The sequence below is a fragment of the Strongylocentrotus purpuratus genome, unplaced genomic scaffold (genome assembly GCF_000002235.5).
Source record: "Strongylocentrotus purpuratus isolate Spur 01 unplaced genomic scaffold, Spur_5.0 spur5_scaffold_11, whole genome shotgun sequence".
NCBI lineage: Eukaryota > Metazoa > Echinodermata > Echinoidea > Camarodonta > Strongylocentrotidae > Strongylocentrotus > Strongylocentrotus purpuratus.
Genome location: NW_022145596.1, coordinates 32,775,092 through 32,793,793, shown reverse-complemented (window position 1 = coordinate 32,793,793; position 18,702 = coordinate 32,775,092). Strand labels below are relative to the sequence as shown.

Genomic DNA, 18,702 nt, shown 5'->3' with positions numbered 1-18,702 from the left:
GCGCACTTCTTTCATTGAATTGATCGTACAATAAGATAGGCCTACTACTTTTGTACATATAGATCTACATGCAGCACGCGCCGCCGCGCTGCAAGCGATGTGTTGACGGGGAGAGTTCTGTGGGAGATATGATATGTATGAATGACTTGCGCTTTGCATGACCAAACCACATCTGACCGCTCAATTCAATTCAATTCAGAACTTTATTTCAGACTCAACTACACAAGGCAGAGGTCCATAAAACATATGTTACATAGATATATAGGGAGTATAAACATGATGAGTATAATAACAACAAATCTATACAAAGAGTAGATATAACTAAACTATACTAGGCCTACAGTACATGTACGTACAAACAATCTAAACTCTAAGAGTAACATGTAACCTGCAAGGTTAAAAACATAATAAACTAACTAGCTGTACCTGTAACTGTAAGATTAAAATAAGTACATGTATAACAATCAATAACAATCTATTGAAGTTGTATCTTGTAACAATCTGTCTCTGTTCAACTAACCAGAACGATAAACTTATAATAAATAACTATTATAAAAAACAAACAAACAAGGATACTGGATCGTGGAAACACTAGCGTAGATCTAGGCAGGATTTTTTCAAGGGGGGGGGGGGGGGGTAAACATTTTTAAATCGGGCCGAAAATTTCGCAACCACTCAGCCATCCGCTGAATAAGTGGGGGAGGGGGTAAGAGGACCCTTTTTTTTTTTTTTTTTTTTTTTTTGGGGGGGGGGGGGGGGGGAGGGGGGGTCCCCTAAAAATCGCAACGACTCAGCCAGCCGCTGAATAAGCGGAGGGGGGGGGGGGGGTGGGGGGAGGGGGGGGGGGTAAGAGGAATTTGAAAATGGTCATAACTTTGTCATAACTTTTTTTTTTTTAAAACACGTAAGGGGGAGGTTTTGCTACAAAATACACGCATTAAAAAAAAATGAAGGGGGGTTTAACCCCCCAATACCCCCCCCCCCCCCTGCGTACGCGCCTGGTAACGGCAATAGGAGTAAGAGATTAGATTTAGATGTATTAAACACTATCGTATGATATTTAACTTAAAGAATGACTGACATCATTTGAAAGGCGGAGATCTTACTCTTTACTATCTCATATATGTCACACGCCAAAGCAATTTCTCTGGGTCTTGCTGTTTTAGATTGAATGTAGGGCTCAAACCAATAGTTTATCCGCATTATACAAACAATATGGGCCAAAATTCGTTTTATATTTTGAAGGCTTTTAAAACTATTATATGATATTTTCACTAAATAATGACTGATACCATTTTAAAGGTGAGATCTTACTCTTTACTCTCATATAAGTCACACGCCGAAGCATTAATGTCCAGGTTTTACTGTTTTAGATTGATTTTTACCACGGATAAGCTATTTGAACCTTCGGTCCCCACTCAAATTTCCAGATTTTTTAGATTCTTTTTATTGCTTCCATTTAAAATAAACAAAACATGACAATTTATGATATTAAACGTATGACAAGATAATATAACATGACAAAAATATTGATAATCATAACTATAACTTAAATGGATGTTATAAAAAGAAAGCCGGCTAGGGCGTAAAAAAAAACTTCATAATTACTAATAATAGATAATTAATAAATAATAGCCTATAGATCTGCCATTATGGCTGTGTCAAACCAAAGAGATATTATCTCCCTGGTCAAATTAATATAGATCGAGTCTATAATGTTATGAACCAAAGCAAAATTGTAATAGTGATTTTCTATATAATATTGAAATCTATATAATTGGATGGTCATATCTAAGCCAATACTTATTATATTCGATTGGTTTTAGACATTTGTAATTTTTAAAAATGCTCTTTCGGAAAATGAAGTTCAAATTGAGAAATTCTTTTTTTTTTAAATAGATTTGTATGATGTCACAGCTTCGGTATACTCTGTTGTAGTCTCATGTTGTAGACATATTTTGCACGACTTACAAGGGTTTGTGCGGACTGCAAACTTATAATTTAACATATGAAAACATGTCTCCCTATAATTTTCTTGATTATATAGACGGGGGGCCGGAATCCCACTATACCAAGTTCATAAATCCATATTTAGCTATATAGGCCTAGGCCGTTGGACCAATAGAAATCAACACTACATCAGGGACCCGTTTTACAAAGCCTTTTTTCAATGGCAATTCAATGACAAAATTCAGTAACAAATCTGCCGATAACCAATCAGAAGCAAGGATTTCTCTAGCCTTTAACAAAAGCTGTAATTTGTCACAGATGACAAGTTTTGTGAAATGGGGCCCAGGCCCAATGGTTTCAATAGGGATCGAAAGCGGTTTATTGTACCATTAGAAAATGTGTTGGACCATTAAATATTAATATTAGAATACATTAGTTTACATTTCTGTTGGACCATAATTATAGGAAACCAACAGAGCAAAATTCTAGTAGACCATTATAATCCTACATTTTTTTTCTAAAGGGCTAGCAGGAAACTATTCAAATAGAAATATTATTCAAATGGAATAAATCTAATCATAGCCCTATGATATGCAAAATAACATAGGCCCCATGAAGAAAAGAAAGTCATATTCTTCATAATTTTGCATCTAAGTATACCCAACTGAAACAATTAAATACCCCAACTTTATGTTCTTAATGTAACTATAAACATGGGGGTCACAATTTTATGTCCAAATTGTGAACCCAATTTGCAAACAAGTGTTTGTCATAAAGAAATTAAAATTCATATTTTCCCTATACATTTGCAACTAAGTTTCCAAATGAAAGTGTTCAATCCAATGTTTTCAATGTCAGTAAAAACTATAAACACATTTTCAGGCACTATACTCACCACTTAAAATGGCTGTCAGTGGTTATCTTTATATTATAAAGAGAGTCACGTTCATACTTTTTCCATCAGGTTTAATCCAGTAACCTTTTTTTTTGTGCATTAAAAAGAGGAATCTAGCAGGCATCCCCATGACTTAAAATGTCTGGCATTGCCCATTCATGGTATACAAGGTTGTGCTGAACATTTTCCACCAGGTTTGGTCCTGTTCCTTTGTCCGCTGATTTACCTCAATTTTGGGCCCCCTCAGGGTTTTGGGGGCCTCCTCCTCCCCCCCCCCCCCACAAGTGTGAGCACTTCACACATTCATTTCCCGATACACTATTTGTTCATGGTCATTGCTGTGTGCATGAAATAAAGTCACTTTTTTTCACTCGGCATACCCCTTCTGGCTTCTGCTTTAGGATATCTCCTAAAAATTGTCATCAATGAAATGTCCTTTAGCAAATTAGCAAGGTATACCCAAATTAAAGATGCTATTAAATGTCTAAATAGTGATACCTGACTAAATTATTTCTAATCACTTGCAAAATCTTGGAGCAAAAAAGGTTATTTAAACCTGCTTTCATTTTTGATGATTTTAAACTTGAGGAATATGGTCAAAATCTGCACCTTCTCTTTTAAATGCAAAGAATACAAATGAATGTTATAAACTTATGACACAATGAAGCCATATTGTACACAATGTTTTACAATCTTCTGCTATATGTATTTGATTTCTTTCTTCATTTACAATTACATAATTCACAATTGTTCATGTTTGTTGTATAATACACATTCAATCATATATACGTAGTTACACCTACTATTGAGAGTCAGAACATATTCACTTATTGAATTTGAGAAACAAATATAAAGGTACAAAGCAAACATAATATGCAACTTAATTTAACAAAATAGCACCTTGCACGTAAACAATAACTAACAAAACTTTTAATCTCACTGAACTAAGGGTAAAGTTCAAAAGAATTGGTATTAATTGCACAAAAGTAAAGCACATTTACTTCAGAAAAAGCCTACTTTTACTGTGGCAAGAATAAAGTAACAAAGAATATCAGCATCTAATTACAATATGTTGTGGTAGTAACTGGTAGTATTTGGATTTACCATGGGCTAGTAACTCCATGGATATACAATCTCCTTTTGAAGCCCTGTGCAAGTATTCAAAGCAGATTTCAATATCGTCTAGGCTCACTTCCTATGCAAAGATTTCACAAGAGTTTCTCTTTCATAATCTTCGGTATTTACTAAATAAGCAAATCCAGCGAACTTGTATCACATGTATAATATTGAAGAGATGTGTCTTGAATAGAAAACCATAACTTTTCTCCTTTCTCCTTTTTTGTTCCTTGAAAAGATTGAAGAAATGGGTCTTCACAAAATATATAACCCTAGTTTTCTTTATCTTTGCTCCCTTTTCTCCAGGATTGCTTCACAAATTGCTTCTTTTTATTTCACTCAAGTGAAACATTTTCTTTTTAGCTTCCATTACTGCTACAACACAGGAAAAACAATTTGATAAATGACTCAAGAACTGCTGCTGCTGCTGCATATACTTTTCTGTCATAAAGTGATGCATGAAAATACCACAGGGGTACACTGGTAATATAAGGCAGATAGAGAAAAAAAACATCAACAAAGTGACTCCTAGATTATTCAACACTCCTGTACAACTACAATTTACATGTAATTGTTTGGACACAGCATTAATGTTTGAATAATTCACTCATGAGAATACACAAAGATTCCTACAGAAAAGGAGTTGCCTGTATCATAGTGTAAAAATTAACCTACAGTAATTACAAGCACACATGCATTTACGCTTATCCAATGAGTAGTACTTTCAGATGCTGCTGAAAGTAAAAACACATTTTCATATTTTTACAAATAACAAGACGTTTCATATCTTTCTACCATACTCTGAACAGTATAGGAATACTCCAAAGTTACATCACAACTCTAAGGATGATCATGCAACTCATTTCACAAGTATGAATGAGATCTATACTTCAGTCAACACTATACTTTAGTGACTAGCAAAAAACCCTCTACAAATGAACTTCAAATACTTACAATCTAAGTTTACAAAACACTGTAATTTCTACTTTACTCAAGCTAATGAACATTTATCAAAATATATTGCATAGACAATAATAGTTAAATCATCAAAGAATGCTTCTTTGGTGCATGTGGAAGTAACAGATACTGAATAAAAGAAGATGTGACCACTCAAAGATACAACAAAGGAAGCTAAATAAAGCCTGGTGAAAGTAAGTACATACTGGTTGTGGTAAACACATGTACATTTCTGGTCATCTAACTTGAATAAATACTGTAAGGTACTTAATCAGGAAATCCAATTACAGTCAAACCTCAGATTTAATAGCCACCTCTCTATAAAGATCACCTGCATATAGGGGTCGTGAACTTGTATCGTTTCCCACTAGTAAGAAATATGTGTTGTAGAACCTGTCTAGAAAGGCCACCTGTCTACAGTAGCCAGTCTTCAAGGTTCCCTTGGAGGTATTTATACACAGGTTTCACTAGTCTTCTTTTGCCCATTCAAGTTGTCTTAAATCTTGGCTCAAAAACTACTTCACTCAAAAAAACCAAAAAAAAGAATAACTTTGGGGTATCCCTGCATCCCTAAGAATTGAAACACTGGATGTCAGTCCTGAGCTTTTAACAGTAGAGTGGTGAAGTGTGACGTCATCAAAAATCTATTTTTGGAATTTCTTCATTTTCCGAAAGGGCATCAAAAATAATTTCCAAATGTCGAAAACCATTTGAATAGGTTAAGTATTGGCTGAGATATGACCATCCGAATAAATAGATTTTCTATGGGCCAAACTCAGTGTTATAATGCTCTGGTTCATAACATTACGAGCCAGAGCAATAACACTGAGTTCCTATATTATTTTTGATGCTCTTTCGAAAAATGAAGAAAAAAATTGAGAAAATTCCAAAAATAGATTTTTATGATGTCACAGCCTTGGTACTCTATACAGTGAGCAATAACCAATCATATGTTAGGAGCCAGAAGGGTGTTAACCAGAGTTAGGGTCCTTCTGGTTCCAAATGGATGTGATGAACTAGACAAGAGGGACATGGAACAAGACCCCCTTCTTCAGGTACACACACACAGACAAATATTTAGTGTGACTACCCGACAAGGCAATTGTTATGTAAACAGGATATCGTTTAATGTTATGAAGCTATCCACTAATTCAACTGTTATATTACAGGATATGGTTTAATGTTATCGAGCTATCCCACATTAAAGACTAATTCATCTGAATCACAATGCCTTATCATTGAGGGGAAACAAGAAAACATTTTTAGATTCCAAACTTATTAATCAGTATGAACAACAATAAAACCTAATTTTCAAATATTGTCAGACCAATACATTGTGTTTAATTGCATCACGCCATGGTAATACTATTCAGTTAGACAATCCAAAGATTTTACACATTAATATTCCTGAAGTACATAGTGTTACAATTTAAGAAATTGACTAGTGTTGCCAATTTGAAGGGAGGTTAGAGAGAGAAGATCTTGTACATTTTAGCTTGACAGATGAGGTTACACAGTTACTCATACAGCTAACTGTAAAATGTTATATATTCATTGACAACAATTTAGTATTGGTTTCTACATACCTGAACTCTAATTCTATTATAATTTCATAAACACTTCATATCACATATGAATACAGACTAGGTCCATTTCCTAACATCCACTGCAATATTATACAACTGACCTGTCTACCAAATTATACTGGCTAGTTGCTGCTACAGAAAATTACATATATCTGTTCTAAATAAAAACTTATGATGTGACACCCATTAATTGCATAGTATAAGTGTACGGTGTCTCAAACATTCTACATAAACTCACATCAGCTGAACTCCAGATACTCTGTCTGTACATCACAAACGAACCCTCAACCAGTAAGCCTCACTTAAAAAATGGTTGAACAAAAGGCAATAAGACATACATGTACACATAAAATATATTTACTTACAATGAATATCAATATATTCAGGATCAATTATAAACAACACAAACAGAAATTAAAATTCTGCTAATTTTTGTGCCATGCATTTCTTGACATGAATTCCTAATACTAACATGTACTTGAAGTAACGTGTACATCATGCAACAGCTATCATGAGGAATGGGCAATAATGTAAGTTTACTGCTTTTACTGAAAAGCATAAAGAAATCAGCTGGAAAATATATCTCAACTTCATCCTCTATAAACATGTCATCTAAGTATGTAAGATGTTTGCTTCCTATACCAAAGGACATTTACATTTTTACAACTGCAACAAATAAAAAACCAATAAACACAAATGCCCTAGCTTCTACTAAGATATCATCCAGGATAGAAAAGATTATCATATAATTAACAGCATTCAAACAATACATTTTCTTCTCAAACATGATAAAATAAACAAGAATTTGAATGAGACATTTGTGCTCATGCTGTGTACCAAGGAAAAGGATCAAATTTAGATTTGATAAAGTGAGTAAAGTTCAACTTTAATCCATGTAAGAAATACCCCATGCATGATAAACACTTCAAGAACACATTAAGATGATAACCTGTTTTGGAAACTAAATATTAAACACCATATATATATGCCTTAATAGAATATACCGTGTATGTCATAAAAGATGAAGGAATCGCAAAACGATGGTTTCATTCTTTTACAAGAGGAATGTTTAAAAAATTCTGTTAATCAATTATTAAGTTTCTATGTTAATCATAAAAACAAAAACAAAACAAGAAATGGACCCCAAACCCAGGCGCGGATCCACTGCCCAAACCCCAATACAAAGATGATAAATATTAAAAACACATCAAAGCATTACATAGCCCGATGGATAACAGTTTCTTGTTACTGATTAACCATTTTGGTCCAAGTTATATCAAGGGAATCAATAGCTTCTTCAGGATGAACATCATATTCAATGAATGAGATGTGATTAGTAAAAACACAAAAGGAAACAATACTGGTGGCAGTTGTAACTAAGGCAAGAATTTGTAAAATAAAATTGCACTTGATAAAGTATTTTATGATCAAACCAATAATTGTTTACGAGAGATGTTGTCATGACAATCATTGCCCTCTCACAGGAACAAAAAGCTGGATATCTTCTCATTTAATACTGAGAGCTCATTTAACAAATCAATACTAATTACAGTATGTGGCAGTGAAAGAAAATACACAACTTAGATCTGGAAAGCTCCAAAAGAGCTCTAGTAAATTGAAAAAGAGCTCTGATAAAAATTAAATATAATAAAATACTTAAAGATAAAGTTGAGTTCTGGTCAAGCATTTGCATTGTGAAAGAAACGGTGTGGAATCGATCAAAACAACTTGATCATGTAGCATATAAGTATTGGTGTATACTGCAAGGTTCTGGAGTCATCAAAATGATAAGAAATTTTGCCCAGTCTTGGTAAAATAACAAGCACTCTACAAAGAAAGATGTATATAGGACTACACAAACATGTGGCATAAAAATCAGGCCTCATTTTTAAGCTGTTACTTGTCATATTTAGAATATGAAGGCCTTTGAAGAGCCATGCTTTTCAGGGAATATTTTTTTCTCTGATGTTCTTCCATACTTACATAATAATGCTCAAAAATTATTTTTCACCTCTCCCCAGAACTCAACGTTCTCTTTAAACATATCTGTGGGAATATCAAACTTAGACATTACCAAACCCTCCTAGAGCTCCCACAAACAGAAAAATATTTTTACACTGGTCTATGTTGTATCATTGCACATTTCATCTCTTTTATAATGTAGTAAATATACTTTTTTTTAAATATTTTATAAAAGTTTAATGCTAATAAAATGTCTTCTGTTTTCTTTCTTTCTTTTTTTCACATTCAAGGAGGCATGTGGCTCAGTGGTACAACAGTGGTCTTGTAATCGGGAGGTCCCGTGTTTAAAACCAAGTGTATGTGCTAGCGCCCTTGATGTGTCATCTTCCCTCGAAGATGACTTAAAAGCTGTAGGTCCCCTGGTTGCTTACTTACAAGCACACACATGCTTTCTTAGCAATCAGGTTAAAACAAACAAGACACCATTTCATAACATGGCACATAGTCAAAGTCTTGGTCAAGGAAAATTTTTTAAAATGTTGGCATTTTTGGAGTGCATTCTGAGCCTCATTTAGTGTGATTTCAAGGATACACTATTGCACATATTTTCAATATTATTCTCATGAAATAAAAAATTAATTTGCATAGGGCCATGGAGAATCTAGCCTTGTTCTAGAGAATGAAAACAAAAACACTATCCACTTGCACTCAGGGCTTAATATTAAAATATATCTATTATCTCTACATTTTTAACTAATTCTGTAATTTTCTCAAAAAGGTAGAATTAGACTGATGAACAATATCTGGACAAAAATCTTCAGATACAAAAGGCAAGAGAAATAAGGTTTCAAACAAAGCACTTCACTGTTATAACTTGTACATGTAGCTCTTGTATAATAGCAGATTTTATCAACATTTTTATTGACTGCCATTTTCAAGAATTTTCAATTAATGTCTTTAGAGAAAGGACTGGCCGGTAGCTCTCTTATGCTTTAGTTTATATGAATAGCTCTATCCTTCATTCAATAGGCCTTTTTCTAAATGAACCAAATTTAATGCATACGTCGTTGTGATGTGCCTCAATAAAAATTATTTTATACACTGTTACGATTAATTGTAGAATAGTCAAAATTGCATACATTAGATGTTGCTAGATAGGGCAAACATCACAGCTTACCCTACCTAACAACACATAATGCAATTTGCTTTCTGACAATTGAGATATAATTATTTGTAACAGGTGAATTGAATTATTCTTATCGGACACTCACAAAGTTGTAAGCATTTGGTTAATGGCCTATAATACAAAGCTTTTGGATTTTTGCAGATACATTGTCTGTGTAAGATTGAGTATCCATAATCTCTCTTTGAAAGCCTCAAGCAATGTAATTTTGACTGCTCATATAACCTATATTGAGACAAATTTTACACTACAGTTTTATGTGTTTGAATATTGTTATTTACAGTGAAACGTGGCTTGTAAGATGAACACAAATAATTGCAGTAATGATTGCACATTTTTATAGGCAGTAGAGTTGAAATGATTGCTTTTTCTTAGTATGGCAAGACAAAACATATTACAATAGATTTTCTCTAATTATTACAGATTGTTTTCTACTTAACAATCTTTTCTATTATCATTTTTACTTATATGCAAAGTGATCCCTTAGTATGGAAGGGATACACAATCAGCAATAAGCTAGATGTGTTAACTGTATTAGTGACAATATATTTCAAATTAAACGGTTTCCGTTTTCCACAAGTCTAAAATAAAATAAAACTGTAATTGGTCCTCATGACACACATTTAAAGTATTTTTACATTGATCAGTCTATTTTTCGTTGACTAAATAAAAAATTAATTAAATTAAAAGAAGGATTTACAAAATCATGAACTAGGACAAAAGTAAAAAGTGGTGGGGTTCTGCAATGCATATATGAGTACTTGCATACCTTGCATATTAAACAGCTTAACATCAAGGAAATAAAATCAGTTTGACACAACAAATACAGGACACTTTCATATCACATACAGACTAGAGTAGAGTCTCTGATGATATCATCAGGGCCCCGTCTTACAAAGAGTTGATATCAATCACAACATATTTGCGATTGATATCAATCGCAGCTATGTACTTCAGAGATAGGAGACTGCAGCCTTGCAATTGATTGGAGGACTTGCAATTAATTTGGATCAATCATAACTCTTTGTAAGACGGGGCCCAAACATGTCAACCTTTACACCATGTACAGACTAGAGTAGTGTCTTTGATAATATCATCAGATATGTCAACCTTTACACCATGTAACGACTGAAGTAGTCTGTGATGATATCATCAGAGTTCAATCTTAGACTAGCCTCAGAAAGTTTGATGATACTGTCATAGAGATAAGCAATATACAGATGAAGTGTATCTGATATCATAAGAGATTTCAAGCATATACTGACGTTCATGTAGTGCCTTCGATGATGTCATCAGATCTTACCAATAACAAACTGTAGAGACTAATGAGATGCAATATGATGAGCGAGAAGAGTCAGCCTTTACAGCATGTTGAGACTGACGTAGTGTCTTTGATGATATCTTCATGGTCATCATGTCTGATCTCACCATTTCTAACATTATTGGTTAATTCAACTGCAATATCGAGGAAGAGGCGATCCACATTGTCTGACTCTTTGGCTGAAGTCTCCAGGAAACGCATCGAGTGCGAATCTGCAAAGCTTTGCCCGTCTTCTTCATTCACCTCCCGATCTTTACCAAGGTCAATTTTATTACCTGATATCAAACAATACAAAACATTAATTTAGCCACATTAATATTTTCTGCAATGTAGTGACTGGTTGATGAATGTACTTTATTCATCATATTTACAACACAAGAATTGATCAAATAAAAATGTCTTACATTTACCTAAAGCTATTTCGATTTTTTTTTTTGTGGTCAAACACGAATAAATAAATCATTTCCAAAACCCTTTGAGATATTGATATAAAACTTCATGGACTTCAGGCTCGGTCACAAACATGCTGAAGTAAATCACAGTAATAGTGGGGATGAATAGAGTTGCTGTGCTCAGAAAAGGTCCTATACATACTCACTTTAAATGTCTGTGTCTTATAAGATTTAAAACATGTATGTGGACAAGTCTTTATTCATTTGAGGTAAGGAGGTAAATACTTTCTCATAAAATAGACAAGCAACAACAAAAAATTCTGCCCTTTGAACACTTTGAATAAAACCAATGGTTCAAAGAGCTTTGATCATATATTCTTCACACTTTGGTTGCTTTCTTCGGCCTTCTGCACAGTAACTTGTTTGCCATACCAACATTTATGCACACAACATTAGGCAGTAGGGATTGCTTAGATCAGCACAAATGCTTTACAAACTTACACATTTCCAGTCTTGACTAGCTTCAATATAACCCTCTCAACACCATTATAGATCAATCTTGAACTAGAAACAGTTGAATAATCTGAAGCCTTTGGTATATGATCTATCCCATGATAAAAACAGTATGGCACAGGGAGATAATTGCATGGCATATAAGAGTTAATAAGACAGGACTTACCTACTAACACGGATATGACCTTTGGACTTGCATACTGCTCCACTTCCCTTAGCCAACTTGGTAGTGCATTGAAACTTTCTTTTGAAGTGACATCAAAGACTAGAACAAGTGCATCAGCACTATGATAATAGCTCTGAGTTATAGAACGAAATCTCTCTTGACCAGCAGTATCCCATATTTGTAACTAATAACAAGAAAAATCAAAGAAAATGGGAGTTCATGATTAAAAATGAAAAAATGAGGAAGATTAGTAAAAATGCAAAGTTAAATTCTACTTTTTTATAAATTACAGTAATGTTGGCATTCCTTCATGGTGTGGACTATTTTTGTCACATTTCTTTCTTTAAAATGAAAACACTGGTTTTGACATACCCGGTAATGAGAAATGTTCACCAACTTACTGTCCTTCCATTGACCTCATTGTTATTGTACAGCAATCTACTGCAATCTAAGACCTAATATCAAAGCACAATATATCATTGGAATACAGCCATTGTTTATCATTCTCAAAAACTATGGGATTTAGAAAATTTCCTGAAAATGACCCATCCAGAGCATCCACTGTGGATCAAGTTACATGTATAGAGGGATAAATGGTTGAGCATCATTCTCGTGGTTGGTAGAAGATCTTCTTTAGGAAAAAACAACCTTATATCAGGTTGCACATACAGTAAATGTTCTGAATTAGTAAGCTTATTTTCTGAACTCTTGATATGCTCAACTAACCTTGACTTTTTCACCACCGATTTCTATTGTCTTGATCATGAAATCAACACCTATAGTAGCACCTTGTCCTGGTGGAAATAAGCCCTGAAACAAACCAGTAACAATCAATATTAGTCGTCTTCAAGGAACTCAGATATGGGGTTCCAATGTGGCTGTCCACAACAACAAAATGAAAAGTTTAACATAAATTATGAAATTGCAATACAACTAGTTTATATATACTCCCAAGTCCCAACAATAAACTGTGTATTTTAATTGGAACAAAACGACACATTGAGACAAAAACGCCATCTTATTGGGATACTGATGTGTTGCCAACTTAAAGATTTAATGGTATTGTAGCCCAAGGTAATCAAGTTCCAAAATACTAAGTACTAAGTTGGAAAACCAATCATTGTACAGCCATGAATAAAACGAGGATTCCTAAAGTGCTGCAATTAGGTTCATGCAAAGTCATTGAAACAAAACCAAGCAAGCAATCAATCCTTACCTGTGTAAAACGTCTGACAAGGCATGTCTTGCCAACCCCAGCATTGCCGATGAGAACAACTTTAAAGAGATACTTGTAGTCCTCCATGTTACAGGACGATCTTCAGCAACCTTAGATTGGAACACACTTTAGGATTGATGATCTGAGGTTGAGAACAAAAGTTACTATTACCAGGTAGACAATTATAAAACATGTTTGTCACCTTTGGTAAGAAAGAAGGGAATGTGTGGCAAGGGTCACCACAGAAGTGTATGGGGAAGTTTGAAAAATGTCATCCATGTTCTGTGGATGGAGCAGGATCCTGCCCCCCCCCCCACTCTTCTTATTTAGGGTACGCATATGCTTCAAGTTGTTCCCTCTTTTTGAAAGCACCTCCTATCTGAGGACTGCCAACATATCCGAACCCCTCTTTCGTGGGCTTTTCCTGCCTTGGAGACCCCCCTAAATCATACAAATGCTCAATGTACCCCCCTAAATTTGGAATAATTTCTCAGGAGTCCAAAGAGATGAGAGAGAAAAAGAAAAAACACCCCCTTTTTAAAGAAATCTCTGGGTGAAAAGTTAATACACCCCTTTTTTTACAATTCTCGGGCCGGACTTTGTCGCACGAAAAGTACCCCTTTACCGGACATTTTGGTAATACGCATGGGGTCCGTCCGTTCTCGGAGTGGGGGGGCCGGGAGCAGGATTTGATGATGGGCTTGCATTTATTGGTAACATGGGGGTCGTTTCTCAGAACCGTCATAACTATAAGATCAACGACATCTCGCTGCTGTCCACGATGTGTTTCACAAAACTGTCTTTGCCAAGATGAGCAACATCTTCCAAACCTGTCATATCGGTTTAGAACGAAATCTCAAGGCAACTTTAAGTTAGTCTATGGGTAGCAACTTATTTCTTGTTATACAACGCCTACTAAGATTCTTGCAACCTCATTGGTCAATTCTTGATCACATGACATGCGCTAAAAGTACCATTGAACGGCATCATTCTCCAGCAGTGCAATTCCATTTGATCCTTTCGCACCATTGCACTCTGACGTCACTAACCATGTACAAAGTATATGGTGAGCTAAGTGACGTCAGAGTGCAATGGTGCGAAAGGATCAAAAGAAATTGCACTCCGCGTAACAATAAACATAAAGGTTGGTACGCGCGGCGCATGGTACCCGCGTGGTTTGCTGCCTGCTTAATAGTGCGCGCTCACTATCAGCAATTTCATCAATTGAAAACAAACAAAAATTCGCTGAGATTTAGGCCTAGGAAAACTGTTTTAAGCCCGTTAACGTCTGAGGTGTTGTATAAAACAAATAGTGAATGGTCTTTATTCGTGCAATGGAACAATATTTTGCATTCGTTGAAAGATGAGACGCTCCATTCAACTCTGCTGCGCCTCGTTGAATATAGCGTCTCTTATCTTTCACCTCGTGCAAAATCTTGTACCATTGCACTCATGACCATTCACTATTTGTATAATATTCAAGCTCTCATTTCACAGATCGGGGCCCTGTCTTACAGAGAGTTGATATCAATCGCAACTATATACATAAGAAATAGGAGACTGCAAACTTGCAATTGATTGAAGGACTTGTGATTGATTTAGATCAATCGTAACTCTTTGTTAGTATAAAAGCATTATACAATTGTACAAACTGTTCTTATAAGGTTTTAATGCCTAAACGAGTAGAGAAGATAAATAATATTTGTCCATACATTGGTCTACCATAGAAAAGTAGCTAACGGTCGGACAGACTGTATTTACAGAGTCATGAGAATGATGACATTTTTCATTTAGGTATTTCTCTCAGAAAGTTTCCACTTTCGAGCATAACTTTCAATACAAATCATAAAATATCTTATTTGTATTATTATTTTGAACTTGAAAGAAAATCAGGGTCTTCTTTTGATTGGTTACGAGTACAAAGTCAATGTAAAATGCATCAAGCAAATCATTGCAGAATCTGTTTTTCGCATCGCCAACGCGCCGATCAAAAATATAAAACATCTGCGAGAATGCGGACAATCCTTATTTTTGAGGATGCATCGGTCCGCGTTTACGAAGACGATACTTGTTCAGGCACGTAGCAAGGGGAGGCGGAGGGGGCAGTCGCCCCCCCAAAAAAAAACCAAAAAGGGAAGAAAGACGAAAGGAAGAGGACGTAGGAAGAAAAAGGAATAAGAGTCGAGAATGGTACAACAAATCGTCTTCTTTCTTTAATAATTTAATGAAACGTCAGAAGGGGAACTTGATTAGCAAGGGAAACTTGATTCAAACAAGGATAGGGTCGAGGACTGTACAACGAATCGTCTTCTTTCTCTAATAACTTAATGAAACGTCAAAAGAAACTGAATTTAGACAAGGATTAAAAGAGTCCAGAATGGTCCAACGAATCGTCTTCTTTCTCTAATAATTTAATGAAACGTCAAAGCTTTCGCGCTTTACATGGGAAGGGGGAAACTTCCCCCTCCCTGCACCTTCCCCCCTAAGGAGCGCGCTATGCATGCTCTGTAAGTGATTCATTGGTCCGCGTTTAGGAAGACAATCCTCGTTCAGGCGCGTAGCCAGGGGGGGCAGTTGCACCCCAAAAAAAAACGACGGGCCAGCGAATCGCCTTCTTTCTCTAATAATTTAATGAAACATCAAAGCTTCAATCATAGCGGGGAGGAAGGGGAACTTGATTCAAACAAGGATTAAGAGACGAGGACTGTACAACGAATCGTCTTCTTCTCTAATAATTTAATGAAATGTCAAAAGAAACTGAATTTAGACAAGGATTAAGAGTCGAGAATGGTCCAACTTATCGTCTTCTTTCTCTAAAAATTTAATGAAACGTCAAACTCAAAGCTTCAGCGCTTTGCAAGGGAGGGGGAACTTCCCCCCTCCCTGCACCTACCCCTCTACTCTCTAGTGAGCGCGCTATGCGCGCTCTGTAAGTGATTTGCAAGCTTTGCGTGCTCACTATCGCCCCCCCCCCCCTCCTAAATTGAAATCCTGGCTACGAGCTTGTCCTCGTTTATACAGACGATCCTTATTCTCGGACCAGCGCCCCTGGCCCTGTCAAACTTGCTGATCAGCCACATTGTATTCATTAGATCTATGTGCATTTTGTGTGTAATTTGTGTATCGACTATTCATGTGTGCAATTGCTGCCTCTTAGCACGTAGTGCAGCGCTAGAGGTCAATACGCATTAGCATTGACTCTCTATGCTTTGCTGGAGTGCATAAGACTGGAGTTCAATTTCGGTATAATAACATTACAAAAATTAAAGCATGTGGGACTGAAGTCGTCTACTGTATGACCTTTCCAACTCCCAGTCCCACTCCATTCGGTTAAGTAAGTGATTAATTTTTTAAAGAGTATACATTTTTTTAACACATCGAAAGTTCAAACGGATTTAAAATTGTTCAAATTACATACCCACGTATTTCCAGGTAGAAAAACAGTCACTAGGACCTTTAATGAAATAGGCGGAGGCAAGCACTTTTTTGTCAGACTACACTCAGCATCGCTCAGCATCTCACCAATGCAGATACCGTCGCGACGTCGCGTATGTGTAAAACGCTGTGCTGGGAAACGAAGATGCAGCAGTGAGAGAGAGAGAGCTAGGAGCTAGGGAACGATAAAAAGAGACACGAAAACAGTCAACAAAAAAAGGGAAGAGAGAGAGAAAAAAATAGGGAGAAAGAGAAAGCGGGAGATCGAAGAAAAAGAAGATGAAGAAGAAGAATGAAGAAGAAAAGGAAAAAGATCAAAGTGGGATCGGGAGGAGGAGATATTGGAGGCCGGCGGAAGGAGGAGGGAGGAGCCAGGGGAGGAGCAGGGAAAAGAGGAAGTAGAAGAAAAATGAGAAGAATTTGAAACTTTAAAAAGAAGAAGAAGAAAGATAAATAGAAAAAAAGGAATGCTAGAAGGAGGAACGAACTAGGAGGATCGACGACTCGCCGGAAGGAGCTAGGCCGGAGCAGGAATGATCGAAGGAGGATGACACCATATGATCCTCAGAAAAAAGGGAAACTAAATGATAAGTTCATAGAATGTTGAACCGGAGGAATGTGAAGAAAAGATGAAGATCAAGAGAAGGAGATATAAGATCAAAAGAAAAAAAGAAGAAGAAAAACAATTCGAGGAGGAGAAGAAGTATATGAGCTTTACTGAGAATAAGATGATCAAAACGATTAGGAGAAGGAAAAAGAAAAGAAAAGAAAAGAGTATTAAAGAGGGGAATAAAAATAAATGTACGATGTAAAGTACACTGTACAGGCCAAAGGAAAAAAATTGGACATGAAGATGGAAAAGGAACAACTTGAAGACCAGAGGACAGGAGGATCAATCAATCCACTAGAAGGAGAAGCTAGGGAGAGCTTTATACAAGGATAAGTACAACACGTAAGAAGAGCTATATATGAAGAAGGAAAAGGACAGAAAGAAAAAAAAGCATGTAGAGGGAGGTAGGAGCTCAGGGATAATAAGAATTAGGAGAAAACGAGGAAGAGGAAAAAAGAAAGAAAAGGAAAATAGAAAGGAAAAATTCAAGAAAATTCAAGAAATGCAAAACAAGAAGGAGAAAGAGAAGGAGATCAAATAGTAAGTTCAAGGATGAGAGGAAGGGGGAAATGAGATATACATAAGGTGATCAATGTAGAAGAAGTAAAAAACAGGAGGACGAAAAGAAGAATAAAAACAAGAGGAGGATGTGAAGAAGCAAAATTGATGATGACAAACAGAAGGATTAGAATTAATGAGAATGTGGTCAAAAGAAGTAGGAAGAGAGGGAGGAGATAAGAATGAGGAGAAAATGAGGCTGAAGAAAAGGAAGAGAAAAGGGAGGAGAAAAGAAGAATGAAGAGGGGTGAAGGGGAAAGAGGAGAAGGAAGGGTACATTAAGAAAAAGAAGAAACCAGAGGAGATGGAAATTAAAAAAGATATCAAGGGAGTAGAAGAGGAAGAAAAGGCGGATTGGATGAGGACAAAGACGAGTAGAGACTAAGTGAGATGGAGAAGAAGTACAAGGAAAGGAAAAGGAGAAGAAGGAGATCAAAGTAGCAGAAAGATGTAGAAAAAATGAAAAAGATACCAAAGAACATGGAAAGCAATAGAAGAAGAAAAAGAGGAAGAAAAGGCAGATTGAGGGAGGGCAAAGAGGAGTTGAGATGAGGTGTAGAAGAAGATATCAAGGGAGTAAAAGAGGAGGAAAGAGCGGATTTGAAGGAGGACAAAAAGGAGTTGAGACTACGGTAAAAATGGAGAAGAAGTACAAGGAAAGGACAAGGAGAAGGAGATCAAAGTAGCAGCAAGATCTAGAGAAGGAGAAAGATGTAGAAAAAAATTAAAAAGATATCAAAGAACATGAAAAGGAAAAAAAAGAAGAGAAAGAAGAAGAAGTAGAAGAAGAAGTAGAAGAAGAAGAAGAAGAAGAAGAAGAAGAAGAAGAAGAAGAAGAAAAG

General features: G+C 35.8%; 1 protein-coding gene across 1 annotated transcript; it reads right to left on the bottom strand.

Moving 5' to 3' along the window:
* Nucleotides 1–9,784: 9,784 nt before the first annotated feature.
* LOC105441035 (ras-related protein Rab-30-like) lies at nt 9,785–16,902 on the bottom strand. The gene is made up of 5 exons (XM_011671754.2): nt 16,676–16,902; nt 13,258–13,399; nt 12,768–12,851; nt 12,042–12,225; nt 9,785–11,245 (listed from the first exon to the last, which is right to left on the bottom strand). Exons 2-5 carry the CDS (start codon nt 13,342–13,344, stop codon nt 11,004–11,006), a joined length of 597 nt encoding a protein of 198 aa, XP_011670056.1. The 5' UTR covers nt 13,345–13,399; nt 16,676–16,902; the 3' UTR covers nt 9,785–11,003.
* Nucleotides 16,903–18,702: the final 1,800 nt, after the last annotated feature.

Coding starts and splice junctions, on each gene's coding strand:
- LOC105441035 (XM_011671754.2), bottom strand. CDS start 13,344: ATGGAGGACTACAAGTATCTCTTTAAAGTTGTTCTCATCGGCAATGCT. Junction 12,852..13,257: donor TTGTCAGACGTTTTACACAG/GTAAGGATTGAT, acceptor GGTTTGTTTCAG/GGCTTATTTCCACCAGGACA. Junction 11,246..12,041: donor GGTCATATCCGTGTTAGTAG/GTAAGTCCTGTC, acceptor GTTTGATATCAG/GTAATAAAATTGACCTTGGT.